We start from the raw sequence: 26,794 nt of genomic DNA, 5'->3' as shown, positions 1-26,794 counted from the left end.
CTGAATATTGATCTGTTTTAATACAATATCCCACATTTGGCCCCTGTCATCATAAGCTTGGCTCTAGTTTCATGGAACATTGGCTTGAATTATCGATCCAAAATATTGTAGACCCTGCTCGAAGATATCCAATTTTAATGAGGGTGAGACAGAAAATGTCGGAGCTCGGTTAAAACAGAAAACCAGAGAAATATATTGTAAACGGTGAACAGAAAACAAATTGAAAATTTACATCAAGTTGTCAGGTAAGTTGTTCATTTACGTATTTATACAGTTTGATCAAATTATGTGAAAATGTCAATCGTTACGAAGAAAAACATATTTCAGTATCTATTCAAAATGGCGTATGTTTTGGTATAATTAATAATACTCAATAGGTCTTCGAATGTTACAGTTGTGTGATTTACATAAACATTATCATCTTTAGACAAGAGTGTTTTACGCTGCTGATATTCAGGTGAGCATATTTATTCGTGTAACATAGATAACATTTAATTACTTTATGATTTGAATATATATTTATTAAATGAGAGAAAGCCGACTTGCGGAACACGTATTACGATGGTTGACTGCGATCCCAGCTATAAGTATCTAACTATATACGTAGTAATGGGACAGACTCAAGTAGGACAAATCAGGGACAGATTGGCAGAGAATATGGGCGATGGATACCCAACTCCGATAGAATATGTCTCATAAAGACTCTTAAGTAATGGAATGGACTAAAAGACTGTTATTTACATTTACTTAACCAGCATCTTAAACAAGTAAAACTAAACTCAAATAAAGACAAACGTATAGGAGATCCGGACGTCCACTATTTTATTTATTTATTTTTTAATGAGACTATTTTGAATTTTTGAATATCTATTTGTAGAGTAACTAACTTAAGTATAAATATAATTCCTATTTTATTGTTATGTTTGTATCATTACTTCCTTCTATATTAAACATTAAATTCGGTTACGTATCCTAGGTCATGATAAAGTGTCGATTTCCTGCCGTGCTTTTCTGTGCCAGCGGAAAACAATCATACTTATCCCACATATACCTGGTACTACATTGGACCACCACCATCACAATGAACACGGTACAGCAGTCCTAATGACGTAACTTCATCGTATTGGTGGGTCTCTGAGTCAAATATCATTCAGAGTGCGGCTTGTAATTCTGGGATACTGTACTAAGTGATTAAAAGGACATTCTATCACTAGCCTCTAGGCCGTCAGGTCAACATAATGAGTGGTTATATATCGTTGAATTTACTTTAACTCAAGCAGCGAAACATGCCTGGTCCTTGAATGACAATGACATTTTGAACTGTATCAGACTTTATATCTTCGCGCCTAATAATTTCCTTCTATTACATCCTTCCAACATGTAGGTCATTAGAGTTTTACCTAAAAGGGAGTGCAACAACTGGGATCTATCCCGACTGGCTTCCCACTTCTCACATCGTGTAGTAAAGATTTTGAAGTGATTATGAAATATGTTGTAGTAATAATGAATGATTGGTTGGGCCATACATCCTATCAACAACCAGAATAACTTTAGAACATATTCTCCCCTAAGCAACTTGTTGCATATGAGAAAATCTGCATGCTTTGGGATATTGTAATAAATTCGTGTTTCTTTGTAAACTCTTGTCCATTTTAAAGTGCCATCTCACTGAATCATACCGAAAGGGACACTGGCCAGTACACCCCGTGAATGGTTTCAAATCAATGACAAAACATTTGTAATTCCTGATGTTGTTGTTTCTCACAATGATTTCTCATTGTAATGAACGTTTAGGATTGTACACAGAAGAAATGAATTACTATATAAATGTTATGCTTACGTTTCATATTAACAGAAACACAATCTCAATAGAAAACAACAAAGAGATGAAGTTGGGCTTGGATATCCATATTCATAACGCGGATATTAGTGGGAGTAACGAATTGAAATATGCAGAGAAACATGTAGCTACATCGTCAAACACATTTTCATTTTGAAAGAATTTTGTTAAGATTTAGACCTACACTTGAATTTAGATGTGCAATGAATTAGTGTATAAAATCGTAGGTTCATTTTATGTAAAAAAAAGTTACTTCAAATCGGTTTGAATAGCAAGTAAACGATTTGAAAGCATACATTATGTAGTATATGTAGTATGAATATATCATAGAATGTGATATATGTGGTATGTTTGGCTAGGCGATTGGGTGCTGTAGATCGTGAGTTCGAGCCCCGCATAGGGCCCGATTCATAATTAATAAATTGTCATCCTTAATTAAATGGTGTTTCTTTGATATGTCTAATTACTTAAACACAATGTATTTTTGTTGATCCAAAGGTTTAATTTGAAATTCCTGTTCAAATCTATTCGTTGATGATTTCATAAAATATGTGTACAATTCGTATCCATGCACGTATATACAATGCGATCCAGGAATTCAAATAATCTCTTTAGCACAGTGATCTTGTAAGGATGTCGAACCGACTATCACTTCGTCATTGAAACGTACTTTTTTGGGGACGTGGATGCGGCCTGGTGGTAAAGGGTGCAGATATGTTTGGCTAGGCGATTTGGTGCCGTAGATCGTGAGAGGTAAATGGCACCCTAACCGTTCATAGTGCTATCTCAATGTAGCATGGCACCGAAGACACCGAACAAACATATCCCATCCACTATTTTATATTACCATAGGGAAAACCAGTCGTCCAACTCCCTTTATGCTGCGCGCTAAGCTGGGGCAGAAACTACCACTTTTTGTCCATAATAATTTTCTAAAAACGATTCCTCTATTATTAACATCGTTCAAATAATATATAGCATTTCTGTCGTGTATTCTTCAGTACTCATAACCTGGCTTACTTATGTTTGATATATTTCAATGTATATGTCAATTCCAAAATAATTAATATATGATGGAAACTTACCACGTCACAAAGCAATTATATTATCTAAAATAGCTATGATATTGTGTTAGAACAAAGACACGATACAAACATGTCATGTGCTATTGATAAAGTGTGGTTAGATATATCCCAACGTATATGTCTGTCACAAAGGCAGCTGGTAGTAACAGAAAACAACAGGAACATTTCACCACACCATAATTAATTCAGAGGAATCGATTTCATATCTACTCTATCCAGCTTAGCGGTGCATATCAAGTCATTAAAACGCCGGTTCAAATGAATATTGAGATATGGTAACTCTAAAAGATAATCAATATTCGATCTCGTTCTTTATGCTGTTGAACTTTATCCTAAAAGTTTAGTTGTGGTATCAATTTTAAAAGAGAAAGACTTCTGTAGAACCAAAATATTTTGATAACAACTAACAAGAATATCCATTTGTTATGTTTTCAATATTTGCTGCCTGCACAGTATACAAGTGAATCATAAATATATTGACAAAACAAAACGAAAATGGGGCTTTTATTTTATTTTCAATCTTGATGATTTTAATTAGTTATTATTGGGATCGGTTATTGATTTATTGCTAGATGCATGTTATCATGAATCCATATTTTCCCCCAAAAAGGTAAATAGCGACATATGATTTAAAAACAAAATAAGGCAACAATCGATGAATGTGTTTGTAGAGTTGCAATGAATTCATGGTGGTAACGTATGATTGCTGTAATAAAAACCATGTACGTAATTTAATTTGAAATGTGATATTGATTCATGTAAATATTGTCGTATCGGACTTCCTGTCAACAGCAAACACTATTAGAACAAACTGCATGGAAAATAATAAAACATCGCGGCATGATTAAGTGCCAATATACATGTACATACATATACAACAATAATCAGTGATTTGCAGAGTGTTTTAAGGATATTGATACAATAATCTATATAAACACTGTCATACAAATTGAATAATATTCAAAAGCTATTAATGACATTATGACATAATAATTCAATTTTGCTTGTTACGAGCATTTTCATTGGCTTAAAAATTACTTTATCAGCCCATAAAGGAAAAAATGGCGTCGCCATTTGTGACGTTGCTTCTGATTGGCTGAGATGACGGCGTAATGATTTCATAGACAAAAGAGTCCCAAAATGAATTTTGAGTATGGACGAGATTATCTTTAGTAAATATAATTATAAGGATTAATTTGAATAGATTTTTTTATGTTATGAAGATATAACACAAAAATCTGAGTGTACTCTCATCATAAACCGCTTCGGGGTTTCTTAAAGAGTACACTCAGATTTTTGTGTTATATCTCCATAACATAAAAAATCTATTCAAGTTAATCCTTAAATGACATTATATCCCATTAAGTCGCAATGAGTTTGCTTAAATAGAACCAATAAATATGTATATATATTGATTGAAGATAGATTCAGATGAAACAGGCAACATACATGATTAACTACTTTGTTTGCTTTTGTTTCATATTTTTTAATTTATTTTAGAGTTTTAGTATACTTTTCCGCATATCATTATGATTTAGCATTAAAAAACCGGTTTCCAACATAGTCATAAATCGATTTTCATTTTTAGGGTTTCTCCGGTAACCTATTAATTTATTTACAGCTTAACTCTCATCGTAAGAGTTTTCAAAAAACGTAAGCTTTTAAAACACATCACACCCGACACTTTCTCATGTATAAATGCAACGACTTTGTTCATTTGGTATTCAGCTAATATATTGAATTTCGGGCTTTCATGAAAAGTGTGTTTATATACTATATTTCACTCCATGAAATGGCGTTCAGGACCAAAGTACCAATCAATGTCGTTAAACGCCTGTACGTTTTAACGATTTTCAAATGACATCTATATCAGGAGTAGTTCATATAGAACTTTACATATCTTAACTCGGTATAGCTTAGCTAGGGTTTCTATCAAGCCACCGCTAACAAATATCGATCACGATATATACTTTTATTTGTTCTCTACGACAAATATTTACAGTCTACCTTAACCAAAGAACACATTTATTTTAAGTCGAAAAGTATTCTTCTTTGCGTGATCATATTTCAACATCTAGAAAACATCAATTGAATAGAAATATTTCTAAAATTCAGCAACAAATTGGGTTTTTTTATTGCGTAAGAAGTCTTGGCCGCTTATCTTTTGAGATTGCAACGATGAAACCGCTGCAAAATGGGATGTGATGAAAAATGAAAAAGTAAAAAAAAAAAAAAAAAAAAAAAAAAAAATACATGACAAGCATTGCTGTAGAAATACCAATACTGTTCGTCTTTTTGAATTCAGTTCACTGATTGTGTTGTTATTTTGGTAAATTGCAGCAGATATTATAAGAACAATGATCAAAAGGTTCAGTTGCAATTGAATATGTTTCTAGTTAAAGTAGTTCAAGTAAGAAAATTTGCCATAACAATATCAAACAAGAGTGGCCAAGACGGAAATCAATATACATCAACGGCATTCCACGGGAATCCTGATTTTATTGTTTAGTTCGTTAAGAAAAATAATGAATGGATTATATTTGTCTTTGAGAAGGAAGGAATATTTTACTGACCGTGGTAGGATATCCCTTGATAACATGATTGATTTGTTGAAGATGTAAGCCATGAGTTTTTCTGTTGTTTTGTGGATGAGGGCTGAAGTAGATAAGTGTCCTTTGGTAAGAGTGAAATATATAAATATCATATTTATTTTCGTTGTAGAAGTTTAACAGTATAGCACTCTGAGTACGATATTTTTATTTTCGTTGTAGAAGTTTAACATTACTAGCACTCTGAGTACGATATTTTTATTTTCGTTGTAGAAGTTTAACATTACTAGCATTCTGAGTATGATATTTTTATTTTCGTTGTAGAAGCTTAACATTACTAGCATTCTGAGTACGATATTTTTATTTTCGTTGTAGAAGCTTAACATTACTAGCACTCTGAGTACGATATTTTTATTTTCGTTGTAGAAGTTTAACATTACTAGCATTCTGAGTACGATATTTTTATTTTCGTTGTAGAAGTTTAACATTACTAGCATTCTGAGTATGATATTTATCTGGTTATATTTACATTTTCGTTTGTTTTTGCTATATAACCTTACAAACTGGGAAATCGTTTACACTTAAGTAAACGCAGTCGGTTGTCGCGCAAGAATACATACAAGAAGTGTTAATGCGCATACGATTTGGCCTACATTGTTTCTGTATTTTTAATTCTTCAATTAAACACTTTGAATGTAATGAATATCTTAGATTACATTTCAGAAAATAAAATATTTGAGAAATATTGCACCAATGCAATGAAAAAGATAGTGTTATTGTGGAAATATAGTTTGTGTACTTCCAGAACTTGACAACATATTCCGCCAAATTGGAGCCAAATTCCGGGGTTCCATCAACTGACAGGCTGTTACATCGTATAACGTTGAAAAAACGAAGTTATATCTTATCACAACTTTAAATTTAAAAGATATAGTCGGTTGAAATGTAAAAAAAAATATATATTGTTGTTTACTGGTATGTAAACTGCATTTGTTTGACAGATACCGCGCGTCATATAAAATATCTGTCCAACAAATGCAGTTTACATACCAGTAAATACCGCGCGTCATATAAAATATCTGTCCAACAAATGCAGTTTACATACCAGTAAACAACAAAAAATAAAAATCATTCCTGAAGAAGAAGTTTAACATTATGGCATTCTGAGTATGATATTTATTTTCGTTGTAGAAGTTTAACATTACTAGCACTCTGAGTGTATTTATTTGGTTGTAGAAGTTTAAAATGACCAGCACTCTGAGTACGATATTTATTTTCGTTGTAGAAGTTTAGCATTGCTAATACTATGAGTATATTTATTTGGTTGTAGAACTGTAACATTACTAGCATTCTGAGTATATTTATTTGGTTGTAGAACTTTAACATTACTTCACCAATTTATTTTTGCTGCAGTTTCGTGTTTTTGCGCCTAATGTCATTTTCTCGACGATTATTCCAATTGTACCTGAATATTCTTTCATCATCGATTTTCTCGAATTTTCGCAGATTGCCCGCTAATTAGGCGAAATGTATACGCACACAAAAATAAGTTGTCAGTAATTGTGTTGTAGTAAAGGGATATCATATGTATATTGTTTTCTTATTTCATTGTAGAGGATTCAGTGAGGATGAACAGACAAGTCACGTGTGTCATCATGGGCACTATCTGCCTGGGATTGGTCTTCGCTGCAAGCGCTGGTAGGTCGTACATCAATACGATAAAAGTTTATAGATGTGATCCGATTCTCCTCTATTCCTATTCGCTAAAAATGGTCACATGTTGTTCGATTTATAGCATGTCAACTCAGTGTTTCCATTGGTCAATATGTCAAATGATCTAAGTAACACTATATATGTATATATTGCTTCATGCTATCCATGTTTAACAAATTGAATTCGCTAATGATATACATAAGTGTGTCATTTGATGCATGTATGTAAAATATCTTCTGTATTCGTGTATAATACTTTTATGAAAAGCTTTTGATCCTCAAATAATCATGACAGGTCAGTTGCATGAATCATTTATTCGTATGTTACGTCGTCTGTCTAACATTCGTATGTATTTGAAGTATTATGTACTCGTTACTGCTTTATCATTCGTATTTGTTAGATAACTATTGCCGATGTGTTTATCTACTTTTCCAAGTGTGCGTCATATCTTTCACTTTTCTATGAAAGCACTCTACACAGCACTAAAATGTTCATATGTGTGGCCTTCCTATATAAATGAGAAGGTACGTTAAGACTCGAATATGGCCCCAAAATTAATTCTCCTGTAAAGAACAGCATATTTTGCCATATAACAGTTGAATACATTTGCTAACACATTACATCCCGAAAATATCCCGCATGTGCCAATTATGTTCACGATAACGTCATCAACATGCAGTTTCCCGCCATTTTTCACAAAAATCCATGAAAAATCATACTTTTTGAGTGGTTTTCTGTAAAAAAATGAATGTGGCCGCCTTCGTGGAGCAGAAAGAGATTTTCACACGTTGTGTATCGTGTATTTACGCATATCCATGCGAAATATAAAGTTGCTCCAAGGTGGCGGCCAAATCCATTTCAAGCCTTTTCTAACCTAAAGATGATTAATTTCTAGCAAAAGGAAAATCATCAATTTGATGATTTCATAGGTGGAGCACATCGTGTACATGGTTATAAAAAGTTATGTTTTGATGAATGGCAAGTATGAGAGTATTTATTGATGTGAAATTGATGTGGATCAGAGTTAATATTTTTCGGTCCTATCATATCTACTCCTTTCACGTTATATATATTTAAAACAAATAATCGATGCTCTAACAATCTTATTATATTTTTACATCAAAACTAAAGTATACAGAATGGTAATCTAATGATTGTATTTTATTCTGCAATAATCAAAACCCATGAAACGCTTTCCTATCAATCAAACATCTCTGTATTATGGCAAGTAAACTATCGTTCGTGTGTCCAACATATCCTACTGCCTTAATTTTGTGATATCATGGAACACTAATGTGAGTGTGCGATAAAAGTTAACCGATACGTGACAGAAGTATCCCGCGGTTACTAGGGAACATATAACTCTTTTTACAACCATGCACTGATTTGTCACCAGTTGTAGCCATGAGAGATAACAACCTCTAGGCAATGATAGATTGTACAACCTAACCTTTTAGGCAGGATGTTCCGGGAAAACAATTACTTTACATCATAATTCATGCGGCGTAACTGTAACGCGTATTGTTAATCCATTTATTCAATATATAAATCTGTGCGAAAGTGTTTCAAGTCATTTATTTTCAAACATAAAGATTATCTTGAAATTTTACTATATGCAGTGTACTCTTTAACTGGTTGGTTTATAAGTATATTGTGTTTCAATGGTATATTTGAATATAAAAATAGCTCGTGTATCTTATAGCCATATGTCCACAAGATAAAATGTATATTTTATCATTCACAGCGGATGTTTCTGAAAGCGGCTTCATGGCACGGAAACTTCTGAATTCAAATGCAACTGTGGCAGAAGAGGAACAAAGTTTCTGGCGAAAGATTGAAGTGTTCTACGAAGACAAGAACAACTTCGCCATGTACCTGGTACTGCCTCTGCTGGTATTTGTATATGGTGGATGCAGTCTCATCTACTGCATTGCGAAATGTCGACGACACCTCAAGAAGAAAAAACACAAACAAAAGTTTGACCGCCAGGACGTTGACGATGACGACATCCCTATCACCGAGAGGACTGATGTCCAGGAGCCAAGACAAGAAAGAAGGGGTGGGAAACAGACGTCAGCATCTGACGTCAGAGTGGCAGTAGACAGAGACACCACGCCTCTGCCCTGGCAAGTCCCGGATGACAAGGAAAGTTTGTACCCGCAAAAGACAGCCCCACCTCCCAGAAAATCTGAGCCGAGAAATGCTATGAACAACCACCACAACAACCACCCGAACAACCACCCAAGCCCACCTCCTCCATACGATGACTTTGGAGGTAAGCCTGCCATGAACAGACCAATGGTGAACACGATCTCTAACCCCGGAAATGACCACCGGAACCGGAACGCCATGGAGTCGTATGCCATGGCTAAGCAGGCGGCTGAGTTACTGAGACAGGAAGACCACTACCGCCCGGGGGGTGGAGGCTATAAGAAGGCCAAGAGGCTCGTGTTTGTGGCAGATTAAAGATGCTGCATGTCTGTGCTTGTCCTTTGACACTAAAGATTAAACTAAAGTCAAAGTTTATTTTAATTTGAAAAATATCCCTTTTGGACATGAGATGTTTCTTTGATGTGACTTTGAGAATATAGAGCTGGAATGAAATTATGCTCTTGACAGATATGTTAAAACATAGGTTATGGCCTAACAGTTGCAAACCCGAAAACTATATTTTAATTTCGCATCACCGTTTCCAAATATACGAATACAAATACCTTTGCTAACCAGTAGAAAGCACTCGTAGAGAATTCCTTATTTCTACCAAAGTTAAGTTATAGTCTAGTTTTGTACACTTCCTTCTGCCATAGGAAAACTTAATATGTTCGTATATTTTTGTATGTGGATACCGTATTCGACCCAATAAGCGCCCATGTCCCTATAAGCGCCCCTCCCCCTTTTTGAGGCCTCACTTTGAATTGCCCAGGCATAAATAAGGACCAAAACTACATAAAACGGTATAAATATGCAATAATTTTGACTTATTAGCACCTTTTCATTTTTATCAATTTTTAAGCGGCCTGGGCGCTTGTTGGGTCGAATACAGTAATACCGTGTTTATTGCTCTGTACACAGTTATCGTCTTATTGTCTATTTGAATTATAGGTCTTATAACAATATACGCTTTAATGATTTCTTAAAATTTTGACATGCCTTCTGATATAAGTGTTAACTATTTTACAAAAAAATATTTAACAAAACAAGTTCATAAAGATTAATAAGTTACTCTATATATAGTTCATATGAACATGCTTTCTAGGAGGTTACTTGAGTTATTTTCTGTATATGTGAAATATCTTACAACATATAACTCGCATATTTTTTTCGATTTGGTAATAGTTTCCACTGATAGCCCGCATTAGGCATCTTCTGATGTAAAAAAATCGTATAGCTCGTGGGCTCTATTTAGGGAATCACGGTAAGTTTAAAGCTAAATATCAGTGACCTCCAAATTTTGATCATCTCTGTTTATAAAGCAGTGTAAGTAAAATTATACATGTAATTGTGTTGTTTTTAAAATTAGAAAAAAATGTGATTTGTCGGCATTATTTATATTTTATATCAAAGAAATCATTTAAAATTATACCTGACCTTAATTTTCATAAATATTATTACTAAATGGACATAATCCCGAAGATCATTTGCTGAAAAATGATTTTTTTTAGTGAAGGAAAATTTGGTCTGAGTTCAAAAAAAAAATTGGAGTAGTTCGATTCAATGTGTCTATTGTAGTCAGTGTGTGCAAAGCGAAGAAAAGCTTATTCGCCCAATTATAATTGGTGGTAGTTACGTCTTGTACGCCGAACCTGAACCCGCAGTGCTGTATACATGTAGTAAGGAACTTCATATTAATCGATCAGTATCGGAGAGGGAATTCAACACTAAGATTGGATAGTATCGGGGTGGGAATTTAACACAAAGTTTTGGCAGCATCGGATAGGAATCCACAATAAGATTAGGTGGTATCGGATAGCGAATTCCACACTAAGATTCGGTAGTATCGGAAAAGGAATTCCACACTAAGATTGGCTAGTATAGGGGAGAATATTCCACACTAAGATTGGGTAGTATCGGAAAGGGAATTCCACACTAAGATTGGCTAGTATAGGGGAGAATATTCCACACTAAGATTGGGTAGTATCAGGGAGGGAATTCCACTCACTAAGATTGGGTAGTATCGGATAGGGAGTTCATCACTGAGATTTGGTAGTATCGGATAGGGAGTTCATCACTGAGATTTGGTAGTATCGTATAGGGAATTCATCACTGAGATTGGATAGAATCGGATAGGGAATTCCACACTGAGATTGGGTAGTATCGGATAGGGAATTCATCACTGAGATTGGATAGTATCGGATAGGGAATTCCACACTAAGATTGGGTAGTATCGGATAGGGAATTCATCACTGAGATTGGGTAGTATCGGATAGGGAATTCCACACTGAGATTGGGTAGTACCGGATAGGGAATTCATCACTGAGATTGGGTAGTATCGGATAGGGAATTCATCACTGAGATTGGGTAGTATCGGATAGGGAATTCCACACTAAGATTGGGTAGTACCGGATAGGGAATTCATTACTGAGATTGAGTAGTATCGGATAAGGAATTCCACTCATAGATTGGGTAGTATTGCATAGCGAATTCCAGACTAAGATTGTAAATTCGCTCAATTTTTTCGTATTGTCAATTTCGCTTTGCTCAATTAACTTTAATTTAATGTTTATTGAAAGTAGTATTTTGATGTGCAAGTTTCCCATATTCGTTTTAAAGAATAGGTTTTGTCACTATAAAAAGCGCATTGTGATACCAAGGAAGAACCTGCTTATGATCAGATGTTGATCTGTGTAAATAACAATGTATTTTATCTATTTCTCACTATACCTTACGGTATATTGTCTTTGTAGGCAGATAGTTTTTCTCAATCCGTCCATTTTGATGCTTAGTGTAGTAATATATTCATCTTTGTAAATACCAGATTGATACACATAAATATATCCGTCCAAGTTAAGGAGCTCAAATGTAGAAGGTGAGGTGGACTTTTTGTAAGTTATTCTGTTTAGTGACAAGAACATAAAAAAAACTTTGTTTATGAAACGATTTCTGCAATGTTATTCTCTGATATTGCGACTTGTGTCAATAATTTTCATACTTATGACTACCAACTTTGTATGTAGTTTTTTATTATCTACTGAATGTATATATCTATCTTAAAGACATTATCATGAACCGTATTGCATGAACCTTCAGAGAAATAAACCATAATTTTCGTTTGATATTGATTAAATTACTTTAAAATAACTGTATTTTATTGGCCAATGGTATGATGATATTTTTAAGGTTTATATAGCATTGTACAGTATTTTCTGGAAGAGATTTTCAATAGAAAAGTTGAAAATTCTTTATGATTTCTTACACAAAGATATGTATAACAAAGATATTTTTCTTTAGATTTTAAATTTTTAACATTTATCTGTTATCGTTTGGTGTCTTTTTGAAAATAAAGCTGTTTAGCTGTACAACTGTACCGTTATTTACTATCGAGCATCAACATTCAAATATTTCATTACGATACCAAAAGATACTTATTTCATGCATTGCTTATATGCATTCCTTACGATTCACGAACAACCACCTGTCCACTATATCTGCCTATAGTATCATTTCTGCTTTAATTGACGTCACCATCACCCGTGACTTTATCATGTTTCGCGTGGAAAACCTAATATAAAAACTAATATAAGGTGGGCAGTTACTTAACACAGAACATATTTATCAATCAATCCGAAATATTTGTCAGAGGCTAGATTATAAACGCCAGTTGTATTTTAAAATCCTTTTGGGTTTTTTGTATTTTCACACTAAAACATATAAATTGACGTCAACTGCTTTCATTTAGTAATTTTATCAATGTTTTATACTTTAATACTTGCTCTTCCTCTTAAAAATATTGTTGAAAACAATAGAATTTATCAATTTTATCTCAACTTGCTTTTTCGGACGACAATAAGAAATGTTCAAGCGTAAGATGGTCTAAAGATATGTATTAAATATATAGTTGTTATACTTATTCACCGTCATATATTGTCCAAAGACGATTGTGGGATATAGCTACTAAGAAAGGGAAAATTGATTCCTAGAAAACAATAGTTTTCTCTGTCTCACGTTGCCGGAGCCTTGAAATGATACCATACACAGAAATAATTCATCATGCCAACCGTTGTAACATTTGAAAGTGTTTATGTTGGACTGGAGATCTGACACGACAAGATACAAATATAAGAAGAACAGAAGTCGTCAGTAAATCAGTTGTTATCGATTTAAAGGATCGACAATGTCCGGGTTTGCTGTAATGATAAAATCATTATAGGTCTCTATTACTCAAAGTTCAAAATTGTTTGATTTTATTTGAAATAATATTACCTCGTTTTTGCATCATTTAGGAAAACACAAATATTTATCTCGCACTGGAATAGTTGTAGGATAATGTGATGTCAGCATGTTAATTGACAACGGTTTAAAGAACATAATTATATAAGTACATTTTCATGATGTTTATGAATTTAAAATAGCACAAACTGTAATTTACCGGTTTTGGTTCCAAGGACACTATCGCCATTTAAAACATCTACAGAGTATATTCAATGTTAAAGCTCCTTCTTTAAAAATTCTATATAGTCTGTTAAAGCCTGTTTTGATTTCATCATAGTTGCGAACCTTGAGGCGAAGAACCCATGTTGAACACCTGTGAAATGCTTATGTAGAATTGGAATTCCCAGGTTCTTTACACGTTTGACAAGAATAAGACTTTCGTCAGTGAGTGGGTCATACTGACTTGTAAATAACAGTATCTTCGGGAGTTTCTGTAAATCGTCGTCAGTACATAACAATGGTGAAATCAATGAGTTAGATATTATACTTTCGACATCTCTAGCTAAACTCTCGTTGTAATTATCACTGTCTTCAAGCTGAACGCTTTCCGGCAACAATGCCCTATTGGTTATTCGTTGCACTTTGTTTCTTAATACTGGTGATATGTGTTTATTGTCGAAGAACTCGTGGAAATCATTCTCATGGCCGAAGACGTAATTTAACCAGGCTGAAACCATTAAACGTTTATTAAGCAAGAATGGTCCATCGGTAAATTTCAAATAAGATGGCAAGTTAAAATTAACCATTTGCAGTGCAGGGTACACCATGGATAATGTACGTAGTTCCGGCAGAGTTGTGTCCCTTGATTGAGCTAGTTTTAGTGTTACAGCCATAGCGAGGTTTCCTCCCGCACTATCACCTGTAAACAAAGGTGAACATTGTGATTTATTTGGTATCGTTACATACACAGATGACCCTGGCTATACTTTACATATGTAGTCCGTCTTTGCATATTACAGAGTTGTCTCGGTTGTGGAAAGTTATCAATAGTGAGATATTGTAAACACATGACGTCACAAATGCAAATGCAGAATTTTGTGTTGTTTTTGTTTTCATCTGTTTCATACTTATATATTATTTTTGTATCGAAGTATTTTTCTCGTCCATCAGATTTTTATTTTTATCTATTGGTTTTGCTTATTTATTGTTGTGAATCATATTAAATTTCATCATGGCCCTCCCTCCCCATAGCTATACCTCCTATTCCTATTCTTCTGGGATCAGCTCCGTAATCCTCGGCATGTTTCAGGAAATGGGTGGTAGCATCAACACAGTCCTGTAGTGGTACAGGGAACGGGTGTTCCGGGGCTAGTCTGTAACTGTGCAAAATACAGGTAAATATTCCGGGGCCAGTCTGTAACTATGGACAATGGAAAATACAGGTAATACAGGTAATTATCTCGGGCGGAAAATACTAGTAATTATTCCGAGGTAAGTCCGTAATTGTGAAAAATACAGGTAATTTATCCGGAGTTAGTCTGTATTTGTGGAAAATACAGGTAATTATTCCGGGGCAAGTCTGTATTTGTGGAAAACACATGTAATCAACCTGGGGCTAGTCTGTATTTGTAGAAAATACAGGTAATTATTCCGGGGCTATTCTGATTTCAGATTTCAGATTTTATTTCACTCTCAGACAAGTATGTAACAGGAGGTCACTATACATAATATAAACATACAAGTATATTGGGCCCATAGCGCAACAGTGCATTACAATATGTATTAGTGATGTGCATGCTCAATCAATAGTTTTTCATTTTTTTTCAAAAACTTACATATATTTGTCAGAACAGTAATGTTACATATAGTAAACAGGCCTTTCATTTTGATAACACTACGGTTTCTATAATAGTAACTTGGTATATACATTACTCATAAACGTTTCACCATTTCATTACTGCATTGAAACAAATCATGATATTCGTTTCCAATATCAGTAAAACATAGATTACAAGTTCTATTTACTTCAGGGGTCCCGGTCCATCTTCCAGTTTCTATAGGTAAGTGCATGTTCGAGGTTCTGAATTTTATGATGATTTGTCTATCTATTGGCTTTAGTTTCACAAGATACTTTTCAAATTCAAAATTACTTTTAAAAATAGAATAAGTACGACCTCTTGATGAATTCTCTATATCATTAAACCATTTTTGTTCAAATTGATCTTGTAATCTTTGTTTTACGATAGATTTTAAATATTCTCTATTATATGTACATACATTCTGGAAGTCCCATATATAATTCAAACCAGTTTCTTCAAAAATATTTTTAACATTATGCATCCATTTGAATTCCATGATATTATTTGTTTGCAAGTATAACATCAACTTATATATATTACTTGAAAGATTATCGGTAGTAATCAATTTGTGCCAGAACATAATAATTCTGTTTTTAACCTCTATATAGTGAGGGAATCTCCCTAATTCACCATATACCATGTAATTACACGTACTTTTCCTAACGCCGAGTATACGTTTACAAAACTGTAAATGAATATTGGTAAAACAAGGGAATCATATACTTTTAACTGGAGATCAATAGGAAGAGGGATGTTTCTTATTTTCTTGTAAACAGCAAACATAGCTTTTCTTGACTGTTCCAACAGTTTCAATTTCGTTTTATGAAAACTCCCATTGTAATTCATCAATATTCCTAGATAAGAAAACGAATCTACAATTTCAATCTCTTTGTTAAATAATGTGAAATGAGGACGAGTTGTGGAAAATACAGGTAATTATTCCGGACCTAGTCTGTATTTGTGCAAAATACAGGTAATTATTCCGGGGCTAGTCTGTATTTGTAGAAAATACAGGTTATTATTACGGGACAAGTCTGTATTTGTGGAAAATACAGGTAATTATTCCGGGGCTAGTCTGTATTTGTAGAAAATACAGGCAATTATTCCGGGGCCAGTCTGTTTCTGTGAAAATACAGGTAATTATTTCGGGGCTAGTCTGTATTTGTAGAAAATACAGGTAATTATTCCGGGGCTATTCTGTATATGTGAAAATACAGGTAATTATTCCGGGGCCAGTCTGTTTCTGTGAAAATACGGGTAATTATTCCGGTGTAAGTCTGTATTTGTAGAAAATACAGGTGATTATTTTGGGACCAATGTGCATCTGTAGGAAATTCTGGTAAATATTCCGGGGCCAGTCTGTAACTGTGGAAAATATAGGCAGTTATTCCGGGGCTAGTCTGTATCTGTGGAAAATACAGATAATAATTCCGGGGCCAGTCTAAAGCTGTGGAAAATACAGGCAATAATTCCGGGAAAAGTCTGTATCTATTGAAAATACAGGTATTTATTCTGGGGCTAGTCTGTATCTGTGGGAAATACAGGTTATTATTCCGGGGCCAGTCTATTTTTGCGAAAATACAGGTAATTATTCCGGGGCTAGTCTATTACTGTGGAAAATACAAGTAATTACTCCGGGACTAGTCTGTATTGACGAAAAAAACCAGGTAATTATTACGGGGCTAGTCTGTATTTGTGGAAAATACAGGTAATTATCCCGGGGCTAGTCTGTATCTGGGAAAATACAGGTACAATGTAAGTATTCCGGGGCTAGTTTGAAACTGTGGAAAAAACAGGCAATTATTCCGTGGCCAGTCTGTATCTGTGAAAATACAGGTAATTATTCCGGGGCTAGTTTGTATCTGTGGAAAACACAGGTAATAATTCCGGGGCTAATATGTGTATCTGTGGGAAATACAGGTAATTATTCTGGGGCTAGTCTGTATCGGGGAAAATGCAGGTAATTATTCCGGGGCCAGTCTGTAACTGTGGAAAATACAGGTAATTGTTCCGGGGTTCATGTGTATCTGTGGGAAATACAGGTAATTATTCCGGGGCTAGTTTGTAACGATGAAAATACAGGTAATTATTCCGGGGCTAGTCTGTTTCTGTTAAAAATACAGGCAATTATTTCGGGAATAGTCTGTAACTTTGAAAAATACAGGTAATTATTCTCAATTTAACATTAGCTTTTCTTGCTTGTTTTTGTTTTTTTTTTGTGTTTTCGTATGATCAACGAAGTTCAAGGTTTTTAAAATTGATATAATATAGCATTCAAAATAACAAATTGAAAATATGGTGTTTTTTTAATTGACGTGAATAGTTGTTTACGTTACAGTACTTACTCAATCGATACAACAACAGCCTTCAGAGCTCTAGCAATCTCTCGTGTCTTGGCGTCAAACGTACCTAAACACGGAGTAATGATAAGTATGTATCACAACAGCAGAAATGGACATATTGATACCATTTCTCAGATATGTAAGAAACATTTTGATTCAAAATAGCCCCATATATAATACAAACGTGGTATCAACATTTTTGTGCAAAATAAATTCGGTCGCAAGTAATATCACGTAACATGTATAGTCAGCTAAAACCCTTTTATCCCTACGGCCTGATAGGCCTTCAGACTAACGGGCCTTTGGACTAACAGGCCTTCAGGCTATTGGGCCTTCGGACTAACGGGCTTTCAGACTATTGGGCCTTCGGACTAAAGGGCCTTCAGACTATTGGGCCTTCGGACTACATGTATTGGGCCTCCAGACTATTTGGCCTTCGGACTTACGGGCCTTCAGACTATTGGGCTTTCGGACTAACAGGCCTTCAGGCTATTGGGCCTTCGGACTAACAGGCCTTCAGACTATTGGGCTTTCGGACTAACAGGCCTTCAGGCTATTGGGCCTTCGGACTAACAGGCCTTCAGACTATTGGGCCTTCGGACTAACGGGCCTTCAGACTATGTAACAGGCTAGACACGTGATGAATAGTGTTATCATACATAGCGGATCTTAATCAACTGGAAAGGCTATATTATTAGGCTTTTTTTATTTTTTTTTTTTTTGCCTAATATATAGTCAGCTCGCGGTACCTCTTAAAAATGTGAAATCGTAGGCCAGATTTGGCCTACGCTACGTCAGCGGCATATTTCTAATATATCGTCCATGCAATGCCGGAAAAACGTACACATACCTTTATATTGGGATCTTATGTACTCCTTTGCCCCCATGTTACATCCCATTTATGAAATTAAACAACTGTGTACAATGAAATACTTCCGAGACCCTTCTATTTCACACATTTGTAATGGCCGCCGTATACACATTTAGTAGAGCAAACGGCAGCCAATCAACTTCGCTTCCGGTTTTATTTTTAAAAAACCACGTGTAGTTGAAAGATAAACAAAATGCTAGCCAGTTAGAGTTTTTTAAAGTAAAATCATGGTCGACATACACGACATGTTGTCAAATATTCAAATTGAACACGACTATTGCTGGTACCGCATAACTTTCGCGATATTCACGTTGCATATACATGTAGCATATACACGGTAGAATTTTGTTTATCTTTCAACTACACGTGGATATTTAAAAATAAAACCGGAAGCGAAGTTGATTGGCTGCCGTTTGCTCTACTAAATGTGTATACGGCGGCCATTACAAATGTGTGAAATAGAAGGGTCTCGGAAGTATTTCATTGTACACAGTTGTTTAATTTCATAAATGGGATGTAACATGGGGGCAAAGGAGTACATAAGATCCCAATATAAAGGTATGTGTACGTTTTCCCGGCATTGCATGGACGATATATTAGAAATATGCCGCTGACGTAGCGTAGGCCAAATCTGGCCTACGATTTCACATTTTTAAGAGGTACCGCGAGCTGACTATATATTAGGGGGAAAAAAAAAAAAAACCTAATAATATAGGCAGGTTTAGCGGACTAAGCGGATCTAACATGGCTGGAAAGGCTAGATATGTGATAAATAGTGTTCGCATTAATGTCTTGTCTTTAGATTTGGCGAAATCAAAATCGATACAAACGAAAGCGTTTTTAAAAAGAACATTGGAGCTTTATTCTTCCCTAAATTAACTTTCCTTTGATGACCATACTTGATGAGACCATGTGGGTGAAATTCAATATAATTTCTGAGAATTTAAAAGCTTCTCTTTTGCTTGTTCTCGTTTGAACTTTAGACTATAAACAAGTGATCGGTAGTTAGGACGCTCGATGTTTCACAAAAGCTGATTCTTTTGATTTGTAAAGCAAAAATAAATGCATATAAATAAAAAAAATCAATAAAAATACTTACTGACGCTTCCTAGATACCATCCACCCCCATGTACATACACGAATCCTCTACGTCCTGTGTTGGAATCCTTCGGAGTATAAAGTCGAACTTTTACGCCACCAAATAAAGGTTCCGTCACCTGTAAACATGTATACTGTTATCTTTTCGGATACAAACAAGTTTCGTACTCTACAACATGAATTATTCGTGGAGATGGTCAGTATCTTCTTGCTTTTAAAGGGACTATAACTCTAGATTTCACCGTTGAAAACAGAAGCCAAGTGCTATGTAACTTCTTAGATATCCTAAACTTAAACTTACCCGCAATAAGAAAATTTAAAAATACCGACAAGCAATATGTTTAATGTGTTAAGTCGGTAAAATGTTTGTTATCATCGGAACGGCGAGAACACAAGTGGACAGGAGAAGCATATGTGCGCTGTCGGAAAGAGGTCACTAAGTAAAAAAACAAACACACGTTGTCTGCTAAAAACTTATCTTGTATAATGTGTCGAAATGATACAATGAATTCAACCCGGCGGAAACAGAGAGGGTTCGTTTCGAATGAAGTTTCACGGCGAGAGATTTTATCAAAATAAATAGACCCATTTCCGCCCTCGGACACGTGCACACCTATGCCTTCTTACGCTCAGAGAGCTATCTAACGTATGTAATCTGACGTGTGTATCATGTACATACATTTTGTTCGTGGAAGCGATTTTGGTTTTTAAAATGTTTTCAAATAGGTACACGCGTCTGATGAAATTTGATGTCAATCACAGTTTCAGCAGCATAAGTTTAAACATGACCGACCAATCAAAAGGCGCCATGGATTTGCACTTGTTATTGGGAGTGACTTTCAGCACTCGAGAGAATGTTGTTGATGAAGGTTACCTGTGACTACATCAATTGAACTTTATGAATGATGTAACAATCTCCCGCCGCGAAACTTCATTCGAAACGAACACTCTCTGTTTCCGCTGTGGTGACGTAACAACAGCGTATAAACATCGATGTATGTGTGCTTCATTTAAAAAATTTGGGGGGTACAAAGTATCGATTGTGAATGATTAGTATTATTTTGCTCTTTTTAGCGAGCTGTACTATTGTCACCACATACTACACACAGTGGGGTTGAGAGTCTGTCTCATAAGGGCGAGCGCTCAACAAAAGGCCAAGATTGAGACGGTGTCAACGGAGAAGTTTGGAAGAAGAGAAAATAAAACATCCTTTTACAATTATGTAATAGATGCAGCAGGTACAATTCTAGCGCCCTACCTGCTTCCAAGCGCATCAAGTTGAAAACTACTAGTCACATAGAAAAAAAACTCAACGAAAAGAAATGGACTTAATAAGCTAGTTGTACATGAGCTATGCATTATCAAAACAACAGTGGCTAGTCCAGAGGAGTGTGCTTAGGCTTCAGGGACACAGGGGGCCAACTCAATGAAAATGAATGTTGTCATTCATTTTTGTATTTGATGGATGGACTGATGAGTATATATGACAGTCATGTGATTTTTTTCCCAAAAATACAAGATTTGAAAAACTATTAAAAAATCGGGATATTTACTATAAAACAGAGAAAGGGACGACAGTCGCCATATTGGATTTTTTACCCCCACCTCGATTAAAGTGAATTTTTTCATAATAGTATACCTTTTTTCCTAGAGTCATAGTCACGCATCAGTCCTCCGATAATCCATAATCACACACATACCATGCAAAAGCATATAAACGATGTCTATATAGTCAAACGCAATATTTTAATCCAAAATTACCGGCGCTTTCTGACTTGTGACATCGAAAGCAACGTCCTAGTAAAGAGCGACTAGAGTGACTTCCCCTGCAGTGTAATTCAATGGGTTTAATCAGAGATATTCCGATACGTTTGTTTTCGCGGAAAATTTGAATATTAAAACGTATCGGAATACCTCTGACTAAACCCATTGAATGACATTGCAGGGGAAGTCACTCTAATCGCTCTTCACTAGAACGTTGCTTTCGATGTCACAAGTCAGAAAGCGCCGGTAATTTTGGATTAAAATATTGCGTTTGACTATATAGACATCGTTTATATGCTTTTGCATGGTATGTGTGTAATTATGGATTATCGGAGGACTGATGCGTGACTATGACTCTAGGAAAAAAGGTATACTATTGTGAAAAAATTAACTTTAATCGAGGTGGGGGTAAAAAATCCAATATGGCGACTGTCGTCCCTTTCTCTGTTTTATAGTAAATATCCCGATTTTTTAATAATTTTTCAAATCTGGTATTTTTGGAAAAAAAATCACATGACTGTCATATATACTCATCAGCCCATCCACCAAATACAAAACAATGTATGACAATATCCATTTTCATTGAGTTGGCCCCCTGTGTTCAGGGACAGTACTTCCGCGATATTCCACGAGTTACCAACACTGTTGTGATATCCATCCTGAACTCTTCGGGTATAATCGCGAGAATCTATCTAATATCTATTCCCGGAGGAGTTCCGGATGTTGTGATATCCACACCTGTGTCGTAGTAGTGGTATTTCAGGAGAGAATAAAAACTGACTAATAACTTCTATTGATGTGCACCAAAAGACCAAATTACCTACAGCAGCGTAGCCAGGGTTAATACAATATATCTACATTCTGAGTGTTTCGTAACTACATGAATCAACCAACTGACAAAAAACCAACATTTGCCTATGAAAAAAACCAACATTTGCCTATGAAAACACTATGAAAACACTATGAAAACACTATGAAAACACTATGAATACAACGATTCTCGTGCATCGATCAGCTGATTTCAAAAATCACGCCAGTTTCATATCAATAAAAAATAGTCTCCCATAATGTTTTAATGTATAATCTTTAATGTGTTGTTTCTTGATATCGAATCAACTTAGGTTTACTGTAATAATTCAATCAAATCTTATTTTAACTATATTTTCTGTTCATCGTTTGTAATTTGCAAAAAAAAACCAAGAGCTGTTGGAGAACAGCAAAGCTCTCCTATTCAGAAGAAGTTGATGTACAAGTATTTACTATTTAAACATGGAAATATGACAAATTAACAGACTCAAAAACTCCCTAAAGGGCCCCAAATTGGTTGTATTATCACGTTCAGCATCCATACACATTAGGAAAATAAAATCATAAACATTTATGATGACTTAATCTTAAACAATAGACAAAATAGAAACTTGCTCAAAAACTTTAACATGGAAATATGACAAATTAACAGACTCAAAAACCCCTAAAGGCCCCCAAAATGGTTGTATTATCACGTTCAGCATCCATACACATTAGGAAAATAAAATCATAAACATTTATGATGACTTAAGCTTAAACAATTGACGAAACAGAAACTTGCTCAAAAACTTTAACGTGAAATGGGACGCCAACGCTGACGCAGACGCCGACCCCGACGCCGGGGTGACAACATTAGCTCCCCCTATTCTTCGAATAGGCGAGCTAAAAAGGTCGACCGGAAGGCGGAAGCTTGAAAACGCGACGTTGTGGAACGACTTTGTCATCCAGCTGTTCCATTAATCTCGTTTCTCGTCGTATATGGGTGTCATAATTTTAAATATAATATAATAACCTTTCAATATTTTTATTAGCATAAATTATTCTAATGTAAATATATGAATTGAACGTATTTTTCTAATTTTCATAGCGGCTATGAATAGCAGAAGCTATCTACATATCCCGTGGAGCGCGTTACTGCATTCACTCCCTATGTGGATGCAATGGCATAGGATTTCCCCTGCCTATGTAGTTTACACACCAGTAAACAACAAAAAATAAACATCATTCCTTATATTTACATCTCGACTGACCATTTTAAATTAAGTGTTCCGGTAAATAAAACTTCGTATTTTTCAACGCCATACGATTGATGTAACAGCCGATCAATTGATGGAATCCCGGAACAGCTGACTTCAACTTCATCTTTTTTCATTCCATTTATACAATATTTTATTTCCTGATATTTAATTAAAAATTTCCATTACATTCATACATTCACTGCATTGTATATTTTCAATACAAATACAATAGGCCTCACCGAATGCGCATTCAAAGTACTTGCGGAAATCAGCGTTTCGGTGTGTGTATTCTTGCGCGGCAACCTCTGCGTTTACGCAAGTGTAAACGATTGCCCAGTTGCCTGGTATGGTTACATAGTAAAAAGAAAGCATAAATGTAAATATTATATCATCAATGTACAAAAATGTGTGCCTTTGTCGAAGCCAATATTTGTTTTATCGTGTTATACCACTCTGATTAATTTAAATTATGACTGAGGTCGTACATTTTTATTCACCATGGTAGTTTAACACCATATTGATCGAATCAAAGATTCATAATCTTTATATTGAATAAATAGTTTCTTTGAACAAATGTCAATAGGATCATTTGAAACGCATGCTACTAACAAGAAAAAGGATGGCCATAGAACACTACCCTGGTGAACTCAACGTTTGCACGGAGGAGTTCAATGGTGCAACAATATCAATGCCAGTATGACGTTACAAAACTAATATTAGTTGTAATTTCTAAAAAGAGTAAAGCCCAAGTCCATATGCTATTTGTATCGACCTCCACGCGACCATAAGATTAGTGGAAAATGTTATCTAATATAGATGATTACTAACAATACATTTGGATTTCCGACAATTGAATGTCGCCATAGTAACGCTAACGTTGAATAAAATTGTTGGTACATTAATTAATCTGGTAGGGAGTTTAGACACTCTTGGTTCAGGAAGTTATTTTAGCTATAATATAGCTATAATATATAATATAACTAATACAAGTACGAGGCATTTTGCTTCTTGTAAATTTTGCGTATAAACGTTATCAGTATTTATTTTAAATGAGCGTGAGAATGATGTGGATGCATGGGAGTATCTTAATCTGGTAGCTAGCCGCCTGACCTTTGTCATTTGTTGTAGCACACCGAACCTTTAGTTGTGCGGGTGGATATAACAACAGTGATAGTAACCCCTGAAATATCGAGGATGGATACATACTTATTCTCAGAATTTGTTTACAGCTAAAATATAACTTATCACTTTTCTCATCCTCGGTAACCCATATATTCACTAACGTTACTAAGTGTAGCCTAGTGTAGTGCGATCACCCGTGGGTCTCCGACGATGCACTTTTCTCAATATTACCACTTATGGAAATTCACTTAAAAATTGGACTTTATCAAACGTAAACAATGTCGTCTAAGGATAAGTACTTTATTTCATAACTAAATCTTACCTCAAGGTCCGTATCACTCAGGTCCCCACGGTTTGTGTCGAGAGCACGAGAAAACCATTGTCTGCATTGTATTGTGGACGAATAGCCGATGGTTTCTTCAAAAACACACTGTATGATATAATAACAATTTGATGTTTATAATATAATTCAATTTTTCAGATTGATATACAAATACTGAGAGCACTTTGTTAGGACAATCTCTATTAGAATAATTAAGGATTTTAAAAAATATTAGGACAAAATGGCCTAAATTTAGCCCTAATCTGAATCACTGTAAAATTATGTAACGAATCTCCAGATGAGTAAAATTCCTAAGAAACAATACTTTTAACATGTTTGGTTTGATTTTGACACGATCAATATTAATATGAAACCAAAAGGTACATTGTATTTCATATGGAGGGATTTTCCATCATTATTGTTATCTTACAAAAATAATGAAACATTAAATACAATATTTCAGATAAAAAGATAACGTCTTTAAAAACATATCTTTGAGCTCCCTCTTCCAATGAATATTTATGAATCTTACCACGTGATTTATCGTCCTTATTAGGACCATAGAAAACATCTGTTTCCATGGTGCATCGGCGTCAGGCGGGAAGGGATAATATACATAATAGGCCACGCCTACCAGTAGGACAACCATCAAACGGGTATTCATGATGATATAGAGGATGTCACCTGTAATCAATAACAATATCATAGATAATCTTACCTGAAATCTTTAGTAACATCAGAAATGATCCCACTTGAAATCAATGATAATATATCGTCATAAAGAATATCATGATAATATCTGAATGAATCAATGATAATATCTGAATGAATCAATGATAATACCCATTCAGTGGAAATTAACATTTGATTTCCAATTTCAACAGTACAAAATGTGGCACAAACTACGCATTGTATGGGTCAATAATATCCTCACTACTGACCGTTTGCTGATTGTTTTCAGGAAATCTAGTTAAGGTATCCGAATACTTCCGGCAAAGTAAGTTTATGACAAGGCAAACTCGGAGTCATATCCGATTTACATTGGGAGTAAAGATACTAAATAACATTAAAAAAATACTGACAATAAGGATGTATTACTGACAAACGATGAAAACCTACCTGGCGTCAGTGGCTATAGACAATATGAGTGTGTGAACGTAGACCTCTCTGTTACTTCTGATAACACATAGGGTCACAACATAGGACGGATGTGTCAGAGTAAACACTGACACACTAATCGGAAGCTGATTGTGTAATATATCAAACTTTAGGTTTTAACTAGCCAGTTTCAATTCAGAATACATATCAGATAGTGGTTTCTTTCATACCTACGGGTGTAATACTGGCTGGTCTAGGGCAATACACTCATGCCGCATGAGACTGTATTTACATGGCTACCCATGCAATAAAGCCTCATGACGTCACAGCGTCAGCAAAATTTCTATTTCTTCGGTAAAATTTTAACATTTTTTTACAAACTTGACTGGTTTTACTATAAAAGATGCAAACAACAGAATTTATGTTGAAAATATCACGTATGAAAAATTGACCTTCAGCCGTGGATTTCTTCGAATTTATTTCAAAATGGTGGGATATAATTGTTGTAAAATTGCAATAAACTCTTTCATAAGTGGATATGAAGGATAGGGATATTCTACCCTCGGGATCACAAAATGTTGCAAAACCCTTGGCAAGCCTTGGGTTTTACTACATTTACTATCCTTTAGGCCGGGATCTAAGGGGGGTCAACGTGCACACCCCCCCCCCCCCCCCCCCCCCCCAACTTAACGAACCAATGTTTTTCTACAACTTAAC

The 26,794-nt window shown here is 35.0% G+C and overlaps 2 protein-coding genes across 3 annotated transcripts; one reads left to right on the top strand and one right to left on the bottom strand.

Moving 5' to 3' along the window:
• The first annotated feature begins 90 nt into the window (after positions 1-90).
• On the top strand, positions 91-12,702 carry LOC138306948 (uncharacterized). Its single transcript, XM_069247538.1, has 3 exons — positions 91-245; positions 7,089-7,172; positions 8,932-12,702. The coding sequence occupies exons 2-3, from the start codon at positions 7,103-7,105 to the stop codon at positions 9,651-9,653; spliced, it is 792 nt and encodes a 263-aa protein (XP_069103639.1). The 5' UTR covers positions 91-245; positions 7,089-7,102; the 3' UTR covers positions 9,654-12,702.
• A 209-nt stretch (positions 12,703-12,911) lies between these two features.
• LOC138306947 (arylacetamide deacetylase-like) lies at positions 12,912-26,238 on the bottom strand. Of its 2 annotated transcripts, none has more exons than XM_069247537.1 (7): positions 26,099-26,238; positions 25,512-25,663; positions 24,980-25,087; positions 19,728-19,845; positions 17,761-17,824; positions 14,814-14,929; positions 12,912-14,475 (listed from the first exon to the last, which is right to left on the bottom strand). In XM_069247537.1, exons 2-7 carry the CDS (start codon positions 25,641-25,643, stop codon positions 13,832-13,834), a joined length of 1,182 nt encoding a protein of 393 aa, XP_069103638.1. In that variant the 5' UTR covers positions 25,644-25,663; positions 26,099-26,238; the 3' UTR covers positions 12,912-13,831. The 2 variants fall into 2 exon arrangements, with proteins under 2 accessions (XP_069103638.1, XP_069103637.1); XM_069247536.1 differs by having other exon boundaries at positions 13,421-14,475; positions 14,814-14,935; positions 26,099-26,237.
• Between the last annotated feature and the right edge of the window lie 556 nt (positions 26,239-26,794).

The sequence above is a fragment of the Argopecten irradians genome, chromosome 14 (assembly GCF_041381155.1).
Source record: "Argopecten irradians isolate NY chromosome 14, Ai_NY, whole genome shotgun sequence".
NCBI classification, from domain to species: domain Eukaryota; kingdom Metazoa; phylum Mollusca; class Bivalvia; order Pectinida; family Pectinidae; genus Argopecten; species Argopecten irradians.
Note: the sequence above shows the minus strand (reverse complement) of the source record. Positions and strands in the feature narration are given on the sequence as shown.

Coding starts and splice junctions, on each gene's coding strand:
- LOC138306948 (XM_069247538.1), top strand. CDS start 7,103: ATGAACAGACAAGTCACGTGTGTCATCATGGGCACTATCTGCCTGGGA. Junction 7,173..8,931: donor GGTCTTCGCTGCAAGCGCTG/GTAGGTCGTACA, acceptor TATCATTCACAG/CGGATGTTTCTGAAAGCGGC.
- LOC138306947 (XM_069247536.1), bottom strand. CDS start 25,643: ATGAATACCCGTTTGATGGTTGTCCTACTGGTAGGCGTGGCCTATTAT. Junction 25,088..25,511: donor TAAGGACGATAAATCACGTG/GTAAGATTCATA, acceptor TATATCATACAG/TGTGTTTTTGAAGAAACCAT. Junction 14,476..14,813: donor CAGAAGAATAGGAATAGGAG/GTATAGCTATGG, acceptor CTTTGTTTACAG/GTGATAGTGCGGGAGGAAAC.